Source organism: Phaenicophaeus curvirostris, chromosome 6, assembly GCF_032191515.1.
Source record: "Phaenicophaeus curvirostris isolate KB17595 chromosome 6, BPBGC_Pcur_1.0, whole genome shotgun sequence".
NCBI lineage: Eukaryota > Metazoa > Chordata > Aves > Cuculiformes > Cuculidae > Phaenicophaeus > Phaenicophaeus curvirostris.
Window position 1 is genome coordinate 39,328,835 of NC_091397.1, and position 22,836 is coordinate 39,351,670.

The following is a 22,836-nucleotide window of genomic DNA, read 5'->3' on the forward strand; positions in this document are numbered from 1 at the left end:
GTTTATGATTAGAAGTCTTCTGTCTTTTAATGTCATTAAATATGCTGTTATGGGGGAAAATGAATGCTGTAGAAAATTACCTAACCCACTTCAAGTGGTAAGAAATACACTAACTTAACTTTAAATTACTGCTATGCTTCTTTCATAAAAATATTTTTTAAACGATTGGTTGGTAACAGCTTGTTAATGATAAGATAGTCTTAAGATATATTTTATTTTTTTCCAAAGAAATTGCTTGTCTGTGACAAAAGGATCAGTACTTTCAGAAGTACTTGGATTTCATTGCTCTGGGGTGTCAGTTTGCTACAGCACAAAAATACAATAGCCCTTAAAAGAAAAGTGACAAGGACTTGTTTCTCAGAAAATTTTAGCTCCCAATGTCTTTCTTGGTGAAACCTGCCAGGCTTCTTCTGAAGGCTTCTAGAAGTAGGAGCTTGAGGTGTTCAGCATAAAAACTGGTATAGGAAAATAAGAGAATATACAGAAAAACAGATGGCTTCCATATGGGAAGAAGTTGCATCCATCCTAAAGAAATGCATGATAAAAGCCCTTCACCTTAGTTACTTTAAATGAAAATTCCTCATGTTAACAGAAGTGCCAGAGGTGAGATGCTGTAATTTTCCTCATGGTTTTAAGGAGAACACGCTTCACTTAGTTTGCTGTGTTGAACATACTTGAGTATTTCTGCATGAGTAATTAATCTCTCATTAGCGTTTCTGCACCTACTTGTTCAAGAAATGTTACTAGATCTCATAGTAGCCCTTTAGGCTAGAAGGGTAACAATAGTTTTTTGTACTGCCATCCTTATGGCTGCTCAATGAGGAGAATGGGATATATTGACCGGGAGTTCATTTCTGTTGTTATCAAGGCATAGAACAGAAGGGAGCACAGAGTGCACACCTGCAGGTGCCTTTTTCTGAGTCCCTCAGCTGAAGTGTTGCCAGTTGGATTGCAGGAATCCACCCCTCTTGAAAAATTCCCTCCTGTACTTGGGCTTATGCAAGATGCTCTTGCTATGACTTCATCCAGTTGGTTTGGAGGTTTTGTTGTTTTTTTTTAAACAGGTCTAAGCCTGTGTCCCATAGTTCATCACCACCTGCTGAGTCCTTTGTGCTAACTGATCAATCTGTATGCAAATTTTGAAGGAAAATGCCACCTTAAGGTGAACCTGAAGGAACTGAAAAATACTTAACAGTAACTTAGATTAAAAGGAAATGGCAAAGAAACTAAAGGATACATTACAGCATGATACTTTGTGTTTCTTAGTATGCTTTGTTGCATCTTTCTGCTATGTTTCCAGTGCAAAGTAAAGACTCCTGAAATGGTCTCCAGGTTGAGGGCATCGCCTACTTTGTGGAAGATTTCTCTGTTTTTAAAAATGGCTCTTTTCAAATCCATGATTTAGTTGATTTTGTAGGAGATGGAAGGTAGTGCGTGTGTGTTTTTTAAAATTATTTTAAAATCTGTTATTTACATCTCAATTTTGGGATTTATTCATTAGGGGCTTTTTTGTTTTTTTTTTTCCTGAAATATTTTTCCTTGACGCATCTAACCTTCAACCCCTGGCTCAGGGTTTGTATTGGAATAAACATTTAGTAATAGCAAAGCCAAGGAGGAGGAGTTAGGAAGGAAGTAGTGGTAGGCACTATTAATATTAAAAGTGGTGGTAGATACACCGAGGGATGTGTGGTTGATGCTTGATCAGCTGCTGTTCCTGACACTAGTTCCCAATTTGCTATTTTGGTGACCTCTTTCTGTAAGCTTTCCTGCCTCCTGTGTCTTTTCTTGCTGGAGTCATTTTGAACTCTGCTTCATGGAGTGGAAAATAATGGGACACTTCACTGTCAAATTTGATTTTGTGTTGGTCATTTCAGTTAGATGCAAAATGCTGTCTGATGGTGGTTTGTGTGCTGCTTTCTGCAAGCAGACCAAGGCTTTTTTAAAGCCAGAATAAAGAGGAAAATGCACAAAAAGAACCAGAAGCTTTAAAATTATATTCCTCTGCTTATAGATTGTATTTAAAATGCACAAAAAAGGTTTGCTTTTCCTTCAAGGGATTTGCTGTCTAGCTAATTCCAGTGAAGGATGAGCTATTGCATAAAAACTGTTAATATGTGTGACTGGCCTGAATGCTTTGTAGAGTCATCATGAGTAGAATATCTTCTGATATTGTGTGCTGTAGTTTTGCAGATCTGCTTTGGTAGATTGACAAACTGGTTTTGTTTTTTTTTTCTCCTCTTTTCTTCCCCCCATCTATCTATAATTAGTTTTGTTTTTCTAAATAGTTAACCGCCTTCATTTTCCTGTCGTCATCTTTCATTCATGTGCTTTCTTGCACATCTTTGGCCACTGTAAGAACTGCAGCGCTGGCTCTATTCACTGTAGCAGCTGCAGTCTGTGCACAGTTTGCTCAGGCGTGCTCTTGTATACTGTGCCCTGGCTCTGAAGGCTGGGACTTTGTTTTTAACAGGAAGGTTAAGGTTTGCTAGTGTGCCTGCAACGTCTCCTTTGTTTTGCTTCGGTTTTCTACTTTCCCCTGGATATGCCGCCTGTAGCTCAGCAGATGGACTGTACTGTCTGCTCTTTCTGATCTTTTATAGTGCAGAATACTTCTTCCAGAATCCTTTTGCTTTTAGCCATTACATATGTTTCAAGAGTATCCATTAATAAAGCAGATGATAGTGTCTGGCACAGGAAAAGAGAGAGAGTCTAAAGCTCCCTGATCACCTGTACTGACTCACTATGCCTAGTGAGGTTTTGAGGAGCAGTTGAATTGAAAGTACATTCACTGGATCAGTGATTCAAGTTATAGATCATTTTCCTAAGCAGCTTGCTCCTAGAGATTGAAAGACATCCTGATTTCTTAATTGTGGTTACACATCTAATTTATTTTCATTTTTTATCTCTTTTTTTTGAGGATAGTTTTAATTTTTTTTCTAGTGTAGGCAAGACCCTAGGTTTGCACTTGGAAGCCAAGTTGTCTTATTATAAAAGAAGGCTTTCAATATATACTGCTGCCTGCAGCTGGTGCCTGTTTGAGGGAATAAAATTGCTGATTTTCTTTCCTTCAGTACTAGGCTTCTACCTTGCAGATCATAGCAGATGTTATTAACCTGACAGATATTTTCATTTTACTTTGAATAGTGAAAGGAGAAGCATATTTGTGAATATTCAGTTTAAGTTCACATAGAGCAGATGAGTTTCCCCTTTGTATTGTTATTTCCATATGTTTTAAATTCAGGGATTTTTTTAAAGCATGAATTGCGTATATCTTGATATATCTGAGTGTCTTACACTAACAAGTGGTCAGGGCTTGTAGAAGCATTGCTGTATTAAATACTGCTACCTAAAGTTCCTATTTTAAGAATGTGGTAACAAAAATTGTGAGTTGCAAGATCTGCAGTTACTGTCTGCCTCTGGGGTATGGCAGGGTGAGATGGGGATATGTAATAGGTGTATATTTTATGTATTGTCTCTGTATTGAGAATTGGAAAGAATGCAGACTTTGTTAAACTGCAGAAAGCTTTTGTGGGTTTTGAAGGTGTTGGTAAGGTAAATTCCTATGCCTTTTCACAGGTTTTGGAGGCTTCTAGGTACTGATGTGGAAATGTTAAACAGCTAGCGCTGTTAAAGAAGAAAATAAGAAGTACCATGTCAGGTGTATTGGAGGAAATATAAGTCTGAGATGCTTTATAGACTAGTCTTCCTGTGTCAAGCTAGAAACTCTGTTAAACTGATTTTACTCATAGCATGATGGTAGAAAATTAAATAGAAATATGGTGGCTGAAGAGTATGCAGAAATTAGGTATAATTTGAAAAAGATAGTTTTGGATTTATTGAAATTGGTGTTAGAACAGGTGTAATTTTTTTTTGTTTTGGCAGGTTTGAGATCTTTTCAATGTAAACTCTGTATAAAGGAAACTTTTCCTATATCTAGATAATGTACAAGAACAAAATGATTCCATAGCAAATATAAATAGTAGCAAAAATATTGTGGTCTAAATGTGTGAAATAAGTTAATTATCACCTTTTATTTTCATTGTTGATGCTATCACATACCTAATGCGATGAGTATCTGTGTCCTTTCTAAGAATGTTTTATTCTGCTTATGGTTGTGGTCACATTTCAACTGTTCTTGGTGTTTCTGTAATGCTTCTGGAGGCTTTTCAAAATACTGGATCCTTGAAGGACACTAGGGAAAAATGCACTGCATTTCTTTCTTTTCAAATAAGTTTGATTGAGAAGTTCCAAAGCCAACTTTGGTTGGAAAGAACAGTGATTCCCCAATGTCAAACTACTTCTCTGTTGTCTTTTTTCTCTCCAATTGTCTTTGTTAATATTTGCTTCTAGTTTTGCTGGATCATAACTCCTTGAAAAGTTTTCATAACATCCTATAACAAGCTGCTGGGGTTGCTACCAGTGCACAGCAGCTGCATTTACCTGCATAGTGTGAGCTGAGCTCGGGAGTTGTATGTAGTAGAGGTGAAAAATGCTCATCTTGGATTTGTCCCCATATTTTGCATAGTGGTGAAAAGTTTTAAGGCATACAGTTTTGTCAGGCTGTGGGCCTTATTCCAGAGACTGTCATCTTTTGGCCCAAGTGGTATTACCTGAACTTTATATTTCTTGTTCCTGGACACAGCACAGAATAATGTAAATTATGGTGTCTGGGGCAACAACAAATATGACAGACTTGATAGAAAACAAGGAAAAGTTTTTTTTTTTTGTCAATGCTTTTCCTAATGACTCATTGGAAGGCTCCTGATGGTACCTTTTTTCTCTCTTTTTGCTCATTTGCATAGTTACAGCAGCATGCTGCTGGCTATTAATCTATTGATTCAGATGATGGATCTAAAAATGCCAGCTCTGCAGCTGCTTTATGTGGACTTTGACATTTTGCTTGGGGGAGACCTGTGTTAAAGTATCACTGAGCGTAAAGAGTGAATGCATCAGAAATCAGGTTAGGCCAATACTTGTTGCTTGTATGACTTGCTTTCATTTGTGCTAAGTTAGTGCAGAAATGATGGACAACTATGAGGACTTAAAAATGTTAGAAGAAGATATAAAATGATAGGTAAAATATGGCATAGGTGAATGTAGAGTGATATATATGAAGACTCCTTTTGTGCTGTACTCTCAGTGATAAGCTATGAACATCTGCTAAAACTCAGGAGCAAGGTCTTGTGCCTCTGTACAGTTCCCAGTATCATCTGTTCAATGCTCAGGAGTACTCAAGAAAAATAAATAGCCCATTGGGAATCAGTAAGATGAGAACAGAGAACAAGATACTGCATGATCAGACTCTGGATCTGTGAATATTTTACCTCTTGGATACTGTACATAGCTTTCCCCTGGTCTCTTTGGAAGACTACAGAGCTAGGACAATATTATGGAAGAGATGCAGAGGCGATCAGAGGCACAAAACTGCTTCTTTTCAATTAGGTGTGCTAGATTATTAAGGCTGTTTTGCCAACACAGGTAGTACTGTGCAGCAATTAAGCAATCAGGTGGTGATTTTTAAATGCTCAAGTCCTCCCTTTAACAATGTACAGGTACACAGAGGGATTCCTTGGTACAGGGGGTTTTGTGGCTGCTCTGTGATTCTAAGAAGTGTGTAAGAATATATGGAAGGAGGAGTCAACCAGATACTGTTTAAGTGGAAAAATTCCCCTAACAAATGCTCAAGAGGTAGATTTTTGGTGGCTACAGAAGTGTTCAGAGGAGTACTGCTGTCTGACTCGGTTGTGTGTGCTACCTTAGATGTATGTTCTTGGGTACTGTTGAAGGCAGGAACTTTGGTCTGATCCATGGGTTCTTCTTGCTGACTGATGTTTTTAAAATGGTGCCATTTCAAATAATGCTGTTTTCAACAAGGTAACCAGGCCTTCCTGTGTACTTGATGAACTGTCATTCATCTGTGCTTGACATCACTGCATTGTTTCAAAGCTGAAAGTAGTGATGTGCAACATGATAAATTATAATAATATAATGCTTAAAGGGGTTGGTAGGAAATCGTTTGGGCATTCATACTGCTGCAGGATTTGGAGTGTTGTATTCTAGTCTGTACCGCTTGTTCCAGTTCTGCTGCATGTGAATCTCTCCTCCTAAAGCTTTGTGGAGTGTCTTGTGCCATCTCTTTGCAGGGCACAGAGAGGAACAGGAACTAATTGGCAGTGCTTTGGGTTTTTTGTCCTCTCAGAAGAGTGCAGGAGCAGCCATGCACCCAACATGCTCTATTTTTGTGGCTCTGAACACTGACAGAATATGGGGGAGACTGTAAGAATGAAATGCTTATATCCTGTTAGGTAGTACTCTGTGAAGGAGAAGGGAACTTCAGTGCCACTTTGAACTGTAGTCTCCATCATAGTGTGAGTTTTCTAAAAATAGGCTCTGAGCCTCTGGGAGTACAGGGTTGACTTTAAAAAAAATAGGTGTTAGGACTCAGAAGCGTCATTGACTGCTGGCTTAGAACATGGTACTGAGACTTTTTTTTTTTTTTGTCATCACTATTTTGTATCAGTGTCTTGAACTATGCAAGCACAGGAAGGTGATTAGTGAAAACCAGAAACTTTAAAGGTCTTCTTGATATGGGTTTGTAGTTAAAGTATTTTAAGTGCCATGTGAGGGAACTAGCATAGATCTCTTGTCATCCATAGAGTTAAGTGATGCTGAATAGACACTTAACTTCTGGCCCTTATGTTCTTTATTTTGGGGTTTTTCAACAAAGACAGTTATGCCCAGATTTGCAGCAGTGATGTTCAGTATTGCAAATGAAGTGAATTGACACTCTTCACTGAACGTATAATGTGATACAGAAATACAGAATCCTGAAAGATGTTTATGATGATTATGGCTTTGATATTTGAACCTTTTCCACTCTAAAATGAAAATTTTGTAGAGTACCATGGCAAAATGAGATTACATGTTCTGGTGAGCACCTCTGAAGAAGGTAAAGGCCCTCAAACTTGTTACAAGTTCAAATAGCATACAGTAAACAAAAAATGTGCTTAATAAATAGAATAAAAAGAATGATCGAGTAACTATCTGTATTGATCATTACATGATGTGAAGGTTGAAGTGTATGGCAGCTTTATTTCACGATAATACATAGAAAGCAAACTAAGGTTACGTAAAACATGGTATGCTAAGCATACTAGGTTAAAAGTATTGTGAACAAATTACATGAGGTCAAATGTAATTAACTTTTTCTTTCCTTTTTTTTTTCTTTCCTCACTCCACCTCTCTTTCTGGATCGCTGCTGCACCTCTGTGGACTTGTTGCTGCAATGGTTCAAATTCATCGTTTTATTGGACTACTTTTGGATGTATTCTGTTGACATCTTCAACACTGGAAATGATGGAAATGTGTTGTTTACAAAGTAGCTGTAAGTATTACTTTGATAAATATGCATGATAGCTTTTGAGGAAATAGAAGAAGCATTAAGGGTTTGATAGGTAAACAGAAACTGAGCTTAGGTAGCAGCTGGTTGAAAATCAGGAAGGGGTAAAAGTTAAGGAGGAGCTATTCTAAGGATTAGAAACGTGAGACCTCACCGGGCACAGTGATCAATACAGTGGAAGTCAATGCTTCAACAAAAAAAGTAGTAACTAACTTCTTTTAGAAGCTGTTGCAGGAATTTAAGAAACTCAGTTTCTAGTTTGCTTGGGCCTATTTAGAAGTAGCGCATTATGAGCAAATGCAGCCTTTTAAAAATCAGTATGTTGGAAGCTTCAATTTTAGTTGGTATTGGTATACCAGAAATCTGAATTTGGCATCCTGCTAATGGAGTATAAATGTTCATGTTAAATAGTGCATTAATGCCAAGTGTAAGACTTCATACATCTTTCTAGTTAGTTACATTTATATTTTATTACTTGAACTTGTGGATGTAAATGCTATAGACCTACATAGCAGAGCAAGGAACAAAGTTGCCATGTACTGCTGTTTAGCCTTTCATACTCAGTGTTCTTAAAGGTCTTAGTAGTAAAGCTATTCTAAATGTGGAGCTATATTTGAAGGCGGAGGGAAGAGAAATAAAATTCGTTTAAAACAAGAGTTGCGTCTAAACCCATTCTCTTAAACAAAACTAGTATGTAGACTGAATGAGGGGGTGAGCTGTTTCTGGTAAGCATGACACATGTTAAAAGGTATGTAGGTATTAAAAGATGCAGGTGGTTGACGAGTAGAACTATAGGGAGTGTCTGGCTGTAATGAGGTATTTTACATCTGCTAGGATGAATAGCAATTGCGTATCCTTAATAGTTATTAAGGACCTGCACTATTAAGGAGTGTTAGAATGTTAAAGAGCACCTGCCTTTGTCATGTACTCTCTCTAAGGCATTGGTTCCTGTTCAGGGTTTTAGAATGTGGTAGACAGTATTCCTTGCACGTAGTTGCAGTAATAGACCGGAAAAGTAAAACAGTCTTTGGATTTTTAAATTCCTAGCTGCTTTTTTAAAATCTTTGGAGACCTTTCACATGAGGCTATTGCTGCACCTAAGGCTGGATTCAAACAAAAAGCTTCTTAAAGTTCCTTGATAACACAAGGCAAACATTCCTACATTTAGAGAAGTAATAACATTTATTACATTGTGTGCGTTTGAACTTGAAGCCATAACACCTCGATTTAGCTTGTTATTCTTAGATGTTCCTCTCTTATCTGTAGGAGTTAATGAACTCAGATACTGCTGGATTTAAACTTAGAGAATTGATACAATGTATTATCAGTAAAGGAGAGCTGATAATAATTTGTGTGAGGATTAAATCTGTATTTTCAAAATAATCCTGTGAAGTTTAGACTTCCAGATTTATTTAAATTTGCTGATGGAACCAATGTAATGTAGGGGTCTTTGTAGGGGTGTTGCATTGCTTGAGAATAATGGTTTGTTTTGTAAACAGAGAAATAAGTTATGTGACTTACAGCAAAGAATTGATTCATTGACTTGTGCAGTTGGATTGCAAATAAACTAATTCTTTTAAAAGGGATGGAGTTTTTATATCCTTGCAAGGAATATTTATTTTTTGGTTTGTTTTTGTTTTTATTTTTAAACACATCTAGAATTTAAAAAAAAAATCTTAATACTCTAATAAGTTGATTAAATATTTAGAAAAACATCCAAATAAGCCTAAGTCAACCACATACCAAATGTAAATAAACTGTACTCTATCCCATACAGAGAAGATCTAAGGCAAGAGTGCCTGTAGTAGAACAGGTATCTTCTAATTCTTTTAGCATTCCTCTAACCTCTGGAAGATAATCTTAGGGAGACGAATTGAAACTTGTATACAGCACTTCAGCTCTGTGGATGTACATTAATCACTTAGGATCTGAAATTGAGGTAGTATCAGATCATAATCCCTCAATTTCAGATCACAATCCCTCGATTTCCCTATAATAGTGAGTCAGTACCACCGTGACTCCCAGGAGAACAGGAAAGCTGCGCTCTTACTGCTTGTTTGAGTTTCAAATGGACGTTGAGCAAAGTTGATTATATTTAAATCTGTTTGTACAATCTTGTGCTTCAAGAGTTATAACGTGGTAATTGTACTTGCTGTTAGCACAGATAACTTTTTTGCCTATCTTTTGGCTATCCAGTCAAAAAAAGCAGTTTTTCCTATTGTTGCAGTTATCGTTGTAGACAGCTTAGGATGTTGAGAGGTGTTCACCTTTCTGCAAATGTGAAAATGAACATTTAAATACTAAAAACCACCATAAGCGAAGTAAGAAGTTACAAGCTGTTATTTAAAGGTTTTCTTTTTCCAAATATCTCTTGCCTTAGCAACAGAAGAACCTTGAAGGATATGTGGGGTTTGCAAATCTTCCCAATCAAGTTTACCGGAAGTCTGTGAAGAGAGGATTTGAATTCACACTCATGGTAGTAGGTAGGTTTGTTTCTTTGTTTTAAGTTCTGATCATTTGAAGTATATTGATGTGGTTCTTAAAATTTGATGGTGATGTAAATGTTTTTTGTGATCTCATGAGAAAATATGGATCTACCTATTCTACACTCTGAAGTCTAGAGTGTTTAGAAAGAACACATCTGATATGCAAGTAGATGAGGGAGAGAGGAATAAAGGATAAGAGCTACATAGTTCATACAGTCTAAGAAAGAAGTTTGTTGTGGGTCTTGTCTAAAATATGGCTTGTAAGCATGACATAATAGAAGCAATTAGAACTTGGATTTTCATTTGAATAAAAAAATTAACTGCTTTTACAGTTGAACGCAGCATGTCAAACTGGTATCCAAAAGTAAAGTTGGAATCTTTGTTTGCACAAAACCAGGCACATCCTGTATATCCTGCAGTTCTGTGGCCACAAAACTTTGCTACAAATTCAAAGCTTTAATTTAAACAAACCTTTCTAGTTTGTATGGTTTCAAAGAAAACCAAATGTAAACAGTGCATTCCCTATGGACTAAAGAGAATGGGAAACTATAGTCAGTATGGATAAATAGCGAATGCCATGTGGAACAGTTCATTTAGGCTTCAGTGATGACCCAAATTGTCATCTGTTCTGCTAGGGCATCCGATTTACTTTTTATTCCTCTCCTTAGAATACTTGTATGATAGTAGACTATTACTAAGGTTAGGTATGTTTGTGTGTAACAGATATATATATACACTGGATATGCGACCCAATTTTAACATGCTAATGGTTAAAATGATGATAATAATGGAAGTGTTTTATAATAGCCAGCTGTCTCTTTGTTGATGTTTACCTTTATCTTTTGTAATTTAGACAGCTTGGTAATGCTTTAATGTTTTGTCGTCAATACAATGGATATCTTGTACAGTCATTATGTATGTTTAGCATGTTACATAATAGTGCTATTGACAGAGTTAGAAATCAAGATCAAATTGGTGAAAACTCATTATAGATCCCTTACAGTTTTGTTTAGATTACAAAGCGAGTTAGAATCTTAAAATATGAGAGCTGTTTTTTTCTTTTGGAACTTGATTACAGGTTCCTTTGTAATCTAGCATTCAAGTACATAATTCATTATTTGGTACAAAGCTATTTAGTCTTAAATAAGATTTGGTTTTCTGTTGTCTATGGTAAAAAGGGAGGAGGGAAGGGAGAGAGCTGTCTTCATAAAGTATTATTCCAGAATGGAGTACAACTTATTCTTCCAAGGTTTACTCTTGCAAAAAACAAGTCGCTTAAAGCACAAATAGTAGGTATAGTGATCTACTAGAACTGGAGAAAATGTATAAAATTATTTTAGCGTTCTTATGTTTGCCTGAAGTACTGTCCAATGTAACTGCATTTAGGAGAGCTGTGGAAAATTGTGGTGATTGAGAAGAAAAGTTGACACAAAATAATATTGAAAATGAGATGATGATTAGAAAATCATGTTACTGGTTTTACTTTTAATATTTTTGTACTTACTACTAAGACTTAATTAATTTGCAAGCAAATTTCTGCCATTGCTTGAAAGTTTACTGGCAGAATTGGCAGTAGTTTTGTAAATGAAAAATGCATCTAACTCTTTCAGCCCCCAAGTCTTGAAATGGGATATTTGAAAGTGAGTGTTTAAGCAAAATGATAGTTGATCTTTTTGTACTCTCCCATGTGGGGAGGGTCTGGAGAGTGGACAAATGAATTTGTTCTGGGACGTCAAAGTGGTGTGTCTGGTAGTAGTGTATCCTGAAATGATGTATCTATTTTAAACATGAAAGTGAAATAGGTTAATCAGTATTAGACATTTGTTGGTAAACATTGTACAGTAATGTGCAGTTCAGTCTTAGAATTGTCATTATCTGCTGTTGCGTTAATCCTTTGAAATAGTGTGTTCTGACTTGATTTGAGGTCTTTAGCTGACTTTGCAATACCATTCTGTAATAGAAAGGGGATTATTTCTAATCTGCTTATTAAAACTTGAATTCTAGAATGTAGTGCTAAGCTGTATATGGTCAGGGCTGGCTGAATGAAAATGTTGTATATAGTATCTCTTGGAGAATATCTAAAATATTCGCTTGCTCTTTCTGCTACCAAGAATCGTGCTTGCATGGCTGCCTTTTCCTGTACGTTCCACACTATTACTTTACTGGCTGTGCTTTATTTATAGGTTCTTCAGTGTCAGTGTGTAACCTGTTTGTTGTGAAATAAAAAATGAGAAGGCAAATGCTTGTGGTTGCTGAATAAATATAAGGAAGAAAACAAATTATGCTTGGGAACTGCGGTCTCTGTCCAACTGTTTTTGTGTGTTTGTAAGGCTTGATATTGCAACTGATGCATTTGTATGGCAACTGTTTTCCAATTGTCCATTTAATCTGGAATTGTCAGTTAAACTTGAGATGTGCATAGTGTAATATCTGGCTTCTTTGTCTTGAAATGTGTAGTATTGTATAGTCACCAGACAGTATTTTGAAGGCACGCACAAGTATGGTTGTTCAACTGTACTGACTGTTGCATAAACAATTTAGTTCTTAGTTTAAAGATGCAAGATATTTGTCACCGAGGAGCCACTAAGTATGTACAGCATCCAATCTGATTTGTTTCTTGTAAGAATTTTTGCAGAGGTATCAGGTTTACAGAACCTTTTCTGTGCATGAACGTACTCCATGAAATGCATAATCCCCAGGCTGCTGAGTTACTGCCATTGCCCTGGAGATGATGGGGCTGTGTCCGCCACAGTGCGTGGCAAAACCACCTTACTGTCAGTGCCTCTATTGTGACAATGCTCTCTGTAGAGAGAGCTTTTAAACTTGGGTGTGTGTAAGAGTGGCCTTGAGCATGGTTCGTGGAGCAGGTTCAGGTGGTAGGTGCTCTGTATCGGAGCTGGTCTAAGCTGACTGTGGGCACTGTTTTGGAAGTGGCTCCATTTCAGCCATGTGGGCAGCACTCTGTCCCATAATTTGCTCTTTGAGTTAGGACTTAATAAGTTTACTTTATTTGAGGCTTATAATGCTGATGACATTTTCTCTGAATATAGTTGCTAATTTCCAGGTGCTCTGGTGTTTGCATTAAATGTAACTAGAGTGTGAAGTGTTTATGAACTACACACATATTAATATAGAAAGCTGATGTTTAAGTATCCTTTTCATATTTAATGTTTTAAGAATAATTGAAAAGTTAGCCTTAATAGAAACTGGGGTTATTCTATAGTATTTAGCCTTAATGAACATTTCAATATTTCTATGGCATTAGTTGTATTTATTTTTTTGAAGTTGCAATTTTTCTTTTGGCATCGTTTCTAAACTTTTCTGAAGAAACTGAAGTCTGAGGTAGCACTTTGTTTTCCTTACTGATCAGTTATCATTGGATGTTGATTTGTCTTTAAAATCTTAATGAGACAATGAATTTCATATTGGTCATATTCTACGAGTCTAATCAGTAGTTTAAATCACACTTCTCCAGAATAAAATTTAACAAGTGCCTCCTCTGATGATATGCCATGCAGCAGGCAGAAATAGGCATTAAACTGACCTTCATTCTTGATGTTTTCCAAGAAAGACTTTTAAAGCAACTAATCCTACGTCTGAAATAATAAAGATCAATGGAAAAAAAAGCCTTAGTAGGTTGATTCCTTTATAATATTACCTAATTGCTTCAAGTCTAAGATAGTTGTTGAAACACTTGGGAACATTACATAAATATTTGGTCTGTTTGAAATCCAGAGCATAGTCTCTCTGTTTCTCTGCTGAATAGCATTTTTGGAGGGAAGTACATGCTTAAGTCAGATGCTTAAGAAAAGAAAGAAAACTTCCAGTAGATGTACCACCCTGCTTAGTAGCTCACAGTTAAAGAAAATCTTAAATGTGAAATTGTAGTTCTGTCTGTTTATTAGTATAATTACACTTACTTAAGTAGTAGGTGTGTGTTTCTTTTTGGTTTAGTGTAATGAGATATGGAACAGTTGCTTTTCAGTGTGTCTCTTTTCTAAACAGTGAATCAGGAAATCCCTCTTTTGTTGTTCCTGCATGGAAATTACGCTGGTAATGTGGTTTGAACCAACACCCAAGTGGATCCAAAGTCATAATTAAAAAAAATTATTTTCTCCTATAGACTTTATGTATTTAAGAATAACTATTTGGGATGGCTTTTCCTAGAATTTAAGGTGTTAAGGCTTCATGAGTGTTATTAGGGGTTGGACTCAAATTTTTTTTTTTCCTTTCTGTTTTTCTTAAATCTGATTTATAATGTGAAGAACACATGCAGTCCAGTGACTTTCTAGAGGACCTTTCTACACAATTCCTGTTTCTTGAACAACTGTTTGGTAGCTTTGACTGTGAAAGCTGTTTTGAAACCTCTCCTGTAGTAAATTGTCTGTTTTGTTTTCTAATTGTTGCTTTAGCCTTGTAGATCAGCTGTAGATTACAACTTAAAGGAAAATGTCATGGAGTGTTGTCATAGTGTTTCATTTGTAATTATACACACACTCAAATGTTTTGGTTTAAACATGGCTTTTTGGCATGGATAAGGGAAGGGCTGTATTTTGCAAGAGTTGAAGTTCTGTTAAAGAAAAAGGACACTGATTTTAAAATAATGCTCTTATTGTTCACTGAAGAAAGCTTGGACTGGTTTAATACTGTTGTGTTCTGGTGATGGATCGTGTTCTGATTAGAATGACCCCTTTCATTTGTATGCTTTGTGGGGCAGTTTATTTACCAGGCCAGCCAGTGGTACCAAGAGCCTCAGAAGCTTGTAGCTACTTGTTCTTTGCTAAGCTGATATCCTCCCTCCCAGTTTTAAAGCCAGGAACAAAATCATTCAGCATATAGCAGGACAGGAGGAATAATTAAGGTAAGTAACCTGTGGATGGGCAGTACAATTTAGCAGAAACTGGGTATGTTCCCAGTTCTTGTTGACTGGTAATGATTTGAAATACCCTTAATTAAGGTTTCTGTAGTGTCCCTACTACCATGGTATCCAGGTATGTGTTTGGCCTTTGGTGTGACCCTCGTACTTGGCTTCTTAGGATCAGTGAAATATCATTGCTGAGTATTCATTCCATAACTTTGCCATTATTTTAGAGACCTCCAGGCTCTACTACCATATAGATGTAGCTTAAATTGAAACATGTGTTCTTTTAAATATACTGGAAGGGAAAAAAAAGTGAGTTTTGACCTTTCCAGTCTGTTCTTAGCTTCCCTGGGCTATATTGCTGCATTATTGGTTATGGAGCTCTTTCTTGTGTCTACAGTCAGGGATGTACACTAACATACATATCTTAAAAAGAAAAAGCCTCTTATGGATAAGAACTAGCAAAGCTGCTTTTTCGTTGTTGTTGTTGTCTTGAATGTGTCCTGCCTCCTTTCCCCTGTAACTTCACTTCTTCAAAATGCTTCAGTTCTTCAGATTCTCTCATCTGAAAACTGTCACGTGTTCCATGCTACCACCTTGGCTGCAGCTACTTGCGTGGTGGCTGACTGCCTGTCTGGTGCTGCTGTGCCAATGGGCCAGGGTCAGGTTAAAGCACTCAGTTCTCAGGACACTCTTTCCATAGAGAAAAGGGTAGTCTGGGTTCAACTGCGGTGTATTATATATGGCTGCCTTAGGAAACCAGATTTTCTTTTTTTTTTGTTAAAAAAAGACATTTTAACTTACAGGTATTCTGTTGACAGGGTTATGAGCTTTCAATGAAATATAGAAATAAAGATTCTTTAAAGAATTTTGTACCCTTAAATATTACTGCCTTTCATGTACTGGTCTGTGGAAATGTGTTCCAGAAATGATATATTAAAACTGAAAGCTTGGTACCTAAATGTACCTGATGAGGACACTGAAGCGAAACATGTTGTATTCAGGGGAATTGGCAGATAAAAATGAAAGGAATAGAAAACTGGTGGAACTCAGAATAGAACCAGGGTATTCCTAGAGATGACACATTTCTCTGAGTAATCTCTGTTGATGGAGTAATGCCTCACCAAGAGTGTATCACTCCTTTTTGTGGAGAGAAGTTGATAAAGGTTCTTTGAGAAGGCAGAGCAGATGAGCTCCAAAGAAGAGAATATCTCTTCAAGATGTGAAATGTCAGTAATCTAACAGTGAATTTACTGGTCTGTAATGAATGGTTTTCTACTAAGTTACTTTCAGGTGAGAGCTAGAAGTGTAGATTCACGTGACTGCTCAGCTTCAGTAAGAAAATCTCTTGTACTTGTTTGTTGGTTGTGTAATTTTTTTTCTTTTTTTCCTCCCCCTCTTTGTTTTGTAGTGGAATGAAATACAATTTGCAGCATGCTTGCTGCTTCTGCCTCTTTTGTGGTATTTTCCTGTGCCTTTTTCTAGCTGGGGATAGAAACCTGCACGAAGTCTAAAGCTTGATAGAGAAAGAGAAGCTTTTTACAGTGTGTTATTGAAACTTTATGTTGTGGGGAGTCACTTCATCTACCTATTTCAGTTTGTATGGAAACCATAGCTCTTGAATACTCTTACAAATTGCTTCTGCCATAGTGGTTTTTAATCACTTAATATGAAAAAGACCCAAATAATTAAAAATCTTAATTTCTGTTAAGCTTATTTTAAGCTTTTCCCTCACTATGCAATACTTGTGCTTGTACTGAAGGATGCTTAAAGACTCTTAATGGCCAGAATTGAAGCTGGTATTTAAAATGATTGCTCTTCAATACTCAGTCTTTCACTGTTTGCAACTCTAACGTTAATTGGAATTGTAGTGCTTACTAGATGACTTTTAGAGAGCCTTTGGGTTTATTTTTTGTTACTAAGTATTTGGATGCAAAACTTCCTGAGTAGATTGTATGAAAGCCGACTTCAGTATGGTATCTCTTACTGGATGCTTGCTGTCATAAGAATCTGGAGTTCTGATAACTAACCGTAAGTACCAACTAGTATTGTTACATTAAGATATTGCTTTGGAAAATTAAGGAATGATTTTGTAAAGCTTTGGTGATTGTATTTAAACTAAACTGAGCTGTTTCTTGCATGACCGCATTTTGATCAGAGCTTACATTGTCTTTTAAAATTCTTTGTTTGTTTCCCAGCAAAGGTTTTTGAGGGAAGAGATTTCTAATAAAGTGTGTGGATGTGAACTCATATTTGGCAAAAATCTGCCTGTAACCTAATTGGCTTTTATTTCTTTAAACAAGTGATGAGTCTGTTGGAAACATTTTCTCTTTTCTGTTTAATGTATCATTTTCTTGTCAGTCTCATAACAGGGAGTATGAATTCTTCTGTCTGTATTTAAAAGTGGATCTCCAATAGATGAATTCAGGGGATTTCATGAAAAGCACCTAGTAAGTTACTGTGCTCTGCATTGTGTAGGTGTCATCTTCACAGTCTTTTTTTTTTTCTTTAAGCTTTGTGGAGCATTTCAGTACTTACCTACCTAGTTATCCTTGTCACAGTATTAGCTGTCTTCAGGCTAGTTCTAACTTCTGCCATCTTTCTAACTACATGAATATTTTTGCTCTAGGTTGTTTTTCTTATCCTAGCTTACCAGTTCTGAATAAAAATATCCTTGCTGATTTTTACATATCTGAATGTGTGTGCACATGCACATGAACACACAGTAACTTGGTTGGTGTTTCATGTATTACAGTACGTTTGCTTACTACGATGAGATCAACCTTTGCACTTGGTCCTTTTACCTTCTGGTGACAGGTTTGTAGGTTGCAATTTAACTGAAATTATTGAATCTGGTTTTTTTTGATATCAGAATAAGAATAATTAGTCACTGCATGATGTTCTAGTTATGCTGTTGTAGATGCTGAGAGGTAGTAGTGTTTAGTGTGTGAACTTAAACACATCTTAAAGAATGTACCTAACTTAAGTTCATTATCAGGTGGACAAGAGTTGGTTGATTCTACCTTCAAAAGTCAACAGGTTGTCCTGAGCTGCCATGATGCGCTGGTAGGGTGTGAGCTAAACATTGCACATGTTGTGAACGGTGACCTGATTGAAGTCACACTGCTGCTGTTTCCAGTTCCTTGGCCCTGGATGGTTATCAGGTGCTGGTTTACTGCAGGACTGCTTTGGAGGTCATCTTTGCTACAAGCCTGGAGGCAGATTTAAAGTAGAAGTATTTTTTTTATTTTTTAAAAATAAATATTCTGAGTTGAAAACTGCTTATTTCTTCCTGTTGGCTGAAAATGTTAGCCTTGCCTGCTGTATCAAGAAACACTAACAATTTCATAAATTAATCAATTAATATTGTAGCCAAATTGATACTCTTGGATTTGTGGTCCAAACATCCAATTTTAGTAAAGTCATAGTGACCCATTAAATGTGACTCTTCTGATTCAATGTGCTTGTTTTCCCCCGGCTGACTTCGCAGTACTTGGTTCAGAGCTTCACTGTGAATCCATTTGAAACAGTTAAATTTTGTTCCCTTTTTTTTCGATGTTTTCTGTATGTAGTATGGCTGTTGCACACAACTATTTCATTTTGGGTTTCGGTTGTTTTTCTACTGAGCTTCTTAGCATGTTTACTGACGAATTAGAGTTTATACCACCTCTTGTCTAGGATTTTGTTAATAAGTGACAATGAACATTATCCAAAAAGAATTTTTTCTCACTTCTGTTCTGGTGTTGTAGTCTGATGCTTTTTTCCAGCCATTTAACGTAGTGCAATACTTACCGTAAAATATTTAGACTTGTCAGTGGTTGGAGGTGAGAAAGGCTGCTGAAGCTGAATCTTTCGTCAGATTACTTTTTCTGTTTGAGTTCTTGTCAGTCTTTACTTCCATCCCAATTTTCCAATGTACATAGTTTTGTTATGCATACCAAAAGCACAAATGTAAGAGCTTTTATACTCTGTCTTGGAACGGTGTTAAGTTTCTGCCAAAAGGTTGATATAAACTGTATAAGTGTGCTGTCCTTGATGAGGCTTTAAGCTAGAAAATATGCTGATGTCTTACAATGAAATTACAAGTGTGTCAAACCTAATGCAAGCTGATCGTGAAGCTTCTGCTGTGAAGGCTAAACAGGTGTTTTTCGTGGGGCAGATCCTTCTCCAGAAGGACAGGAAATAGCCTATGATCTAAGGGAATTAAACCCGTGGCCTTTTGCAGAACAAGATGCAATGCAATGGAAGGACGCAAATAAGTATGGGGCAGATAAGGGCAGCACATGTCAGTTCTGTCAGCGTCTGGTTCTGGTATTTTTCTTCTTGGGTTACGTGAAGACCTGTGTAAGGTAAGAGCTTGGGCATTTGTAAAGAACCTGAAGCATTCCCAGGTGACACCTCTAATTGTGAATAGCAGTGCTTTTTTAAAATAGCAGCTTTGTAGTCGTAATATATAAAGTTCTGAATTTATGAGCTAATCCTGAATCTTAGGCCCATTTTCTGCTCCTAGATCAGTTAAAAAATAGTTGCTGACCTGAAAGGAGTTGTTGGGTGTCTGTGAACACTGCAGAAAAGGCTGACAAACATTGTGTTAAAATGAAGAACTGTGAAACAAACCACTGCTGATCCGATGAACAGTCGGTGATGCTTGATAAGCTTGAATGGCAGGGAACAAGCAATAAAGGAAGTTCATTGCACACATGTATCAATTATTATTGCTGCCTTGATCTGCATTGACCATGTCTTCTGTCTTTCAGAGTAGAGATACTATGCTTTGTGTTCAAAAGTGTAGTAAGGAACCTTGTGTTTTAGAAGCAAGTGATGTCCATCTTCAGTTTGTTCCAGTGTTTTGGAATTTACTGCCCTTGATTTATTCTCATTTAAAACCTTTATTTCCTGCGCTTAAATGTTACATTGTTCTACTGTGATGGATGTGGCAGTTATCAAGGCTCTGTTTTTTGCAAGTCTGAGTAACAGTTCGCTAAATTTTAACTATTGCACCAAATGTAGTTGGATTTATGTTCTTTTGTAATAATCTGATTTTTGTTGCAAATAAGGAAACTTTGGGAATATTCTGAAGTTGTCTCATGAAAGATCTGAATGCTTCACCTGTGATACAATATTCTGTTAAAAAGCTAGTTGAGCATTCATCTGTGAATATCTCCTCAAACCCAATAATATAAATCTGTAAAACGTTTACTTTTTATCTGTATTAAACTGTGAACCATTAATTTGCCTTCACATGTACATGATTTCGTAATAAGGAGATATTGTTAAAGTTTCTATCCCATGCTTCAGAGTTAAAAGGGAGTTGTAGGTTTTCTGAGTGTAAACTTTGTTTGTCCTGAAAGTCAGCAGTTCTGTTTTACCATCTGTCCTTCCATGGTTTATGGTATGACAAAGTTTATTATCTGTTTCCTGTTATTTCTGCCTCACTATTTACCTCATTAGCTATTTGCCTCTGCTACTGAAGAGGATTTAGTTTGTTTTCATAGAAGCATAGAATACTTAGGGTTGGAAGGGACCTTTAAAGATCATCTACTTCCAACACCCCTACCATGGGCAGAGACATCTCTCACTAGATCAGTCAGCCCAAGGCCACATCCAACCTGGCCTTGAACACCTCCAGGGATGGGGTAGCCACAACTTCCCTTGGCAACCTGTTCCAGTGTCTCACCACTGTCATGGTGAAGAAACTCTTCCTAATGTCTAATCTAAATCTGCCCCTCTTCAGTTTATACCTCTTTCCCCTTGTCCTATCACCACAAGCCTTTATGAACAGTCCCTCTCCAGCCTTCTTGTAGCCCCTTTCAGATAATGGAAGGTTGCTATAAGATCTTCTCTGAGCCTTCTATTACCCAGGCTGAACAACCTCAACTCTTTCAGCCTGTCCTCATAGGGAACGTGCTCCAGCCCCCTGATCATCTTTGTAGCCCTCCTCTGGACGCGTTCCAACAGCTCCATAACCTTCTTATGTTGAGAATTCTAGAACTGGACACAGTATTGCACATGAGGTCTCACAGGAGAGTAACAGAGGGGCAGAATCACCTCCCTCAACCTGCTGGCCACACATCTTTTGATGCAGCCCAGGATACGATTGGCCTTATGGGCTGCGAGCACACATTGCCGGCTCACGTCGAGCTTCTCATTGACCAGCACTCCCAAGTCCTTCTCTGCAGGGCAGCTCCCAATCATGTCATCCCCCATCTTGTACTGACATTGGGGATTGCCCTGACCCAGGTGTAGGACTTTGCACTTGGCCTTGTTGAACATCATGAGGTTCCCACAGGCCCACTCCTCCAGCCTATTCAGGTCCCTCTGGATGACATCCTGTCCTTCCAGTGTGGCAACTACACCACTCAGCTTGGTGTCATCTGCAAACTTGCTGAGGGTGTACTCAATCTCGCTGTCAATATCATTGATGAAGATATTAAATCACACACAGCTTGTGCTTTAACAACAAAAGCATTTATTCTACAACTAATTGCAAAACATTCTTATACAGCTGTCTAATCAGAAAGGAGTCAAGACCTACAAATTCAAGACATCAACTATACTGTGTAATCAACAGACAGACATCTAGGCTGTACGTGTGTAAAAATAAAAAACTTCTCCCCCCTCAGTTTTGGCACTCTTATGAAGTATTCTGTCTGGGTTTTTTTGCTAAAAATCAACTTAATTTTGTAGACGTAATTTGCTTTGGGGTCACAGTGTAGAATGCTGTAATTGTATTTTCCTATAAAAATTCAGTTATGAAATTGTGTTGACTGACTGAGACAAGGCAAGGATACAGGCAGCAGGATAAGTAGAAGACACAGAAAATGAAGAAGAGGATCAGCAGCTGAAATCATGATGTGGTACTCATTTAGAGAAAGCAGGTATCTGTAAAGCTGGATGAAGAGGTCTCCAGTTGTGTGCCTCTTGCAGTTTCTTGACTGCACATCTATAGAGTTCTTTTAAAAGGCTTCAGAATAGCTCTCTTGCTCATAAGTGTTAAGCAGTCATTTCTTACTCAGAGTTTCTGACTTGCAGTTGGTGGTTTTGATTTTTGAGAAATAAATAATTTTTTTAAACCCTCAGAACCACCTTTCCTATCCAATCAATAATAAAACTGTGAGGTTTTTTTGTTGTTATTATGTTTTGTAGGTTTTTAATAGGTAGGAGAAAGCTGCTTGCTAATTGTCCAGCTACTGAGAACTAGACCTTTGCAGATATACTAGAAAAGTCATTACCTCTTAGAAAAAGTGTCACACATTTAAAGTGACTTGTTTTGTAAAGGTAGACACGTTATTCTAACACTGCCTACAGTCAATGTACTGTAGATGAAGCTTGAGGTGTAAGATTTACAGACACACATTCTCCTTCTCTTTCTTCGGCTTTATATAAAAAGCCTCCTCATTGCTAAGTGTTACTATAAGTTTTGTTACATAGAGTAAAAGGTTTTTAAAATATTCAGTGGGTTTTCTTGGTACAGTGTAAAGCTTTTAAATGAGGTGTCTTTCAAAATTATTTAAAAAAAACAACCTATGGATAAATAAGCTAAGAAATTTTTGTTTCCCGGCTGAAATGACTATAACTCAAAAAGATTATCTTTGTTTCTGTAGAACAAAATGCTTCTGAGAATGGAAGATCAAGGGCCATATCTTACATGCCTTTCTACCTGTTTTGTTCAAACTGCTGTGTCATAGCAGTATTTTCAGTATATTTAGCATCCTTTCATGTCCAGTAAATTGTAGAGATTTTATTTCTGATGTTTCTGGCTGCAGCTTTTTTGTTGATGTACTTTGAACCCTTTCTGGAAGGCTTTTTTATTACTTACTGTTCGAAAACATCTTCAGCTCTTTCCACTTATTCGAACAAAGTGACTGCATATGTCAAAACATATGTATAGCTTCAGAGTTATCGGCTTCTAGAAGTGAGCAAAAGCTGTGGTTCTTGAAGCTATTCTGAGAGAAAGTGAGGACTTGATATGCTGGATGTGAAAGTACTGAAAGGGCAAGCAAAAATGGAAGGCACGGGAAGCTTCTGTATTGCCGCTTAGTCTGGAGATATAAATTTTCATTTGCAAAAATAATTACTAATTGAATTTC

The 22,836-nt window shown here is 37.1% G+C and overlaps 1 protein-coding gene across 3 annotated transcripts in view; it reads left to right on the top strand.

Annotated features, from left to right (window-relative positions):
• Nucleotides 1-22,836, top strand: part of SEPTIN7 (septin 7) — a 293,329-nt gene that overhangs the window by 222,344 nt on the left and 48,149 nt on the right. For all 3 annotated transcript variants that reach the window (XM_069859849.1, XM_069859848.1, XM_069859850.1), the window contains one exon: nt 9,780-9,882. In XM_069859849.1, coding sequence (XP_069715950.1) covers nt 9,873-9,882 — 10 coding nt within the window. In that variant the 5' untranslated portion in view covers nt 9,780-9,872. Of the gene's footprint in view, nt 1-9,779; nt 9,883-22,836 lie in introns of those variants that run through there.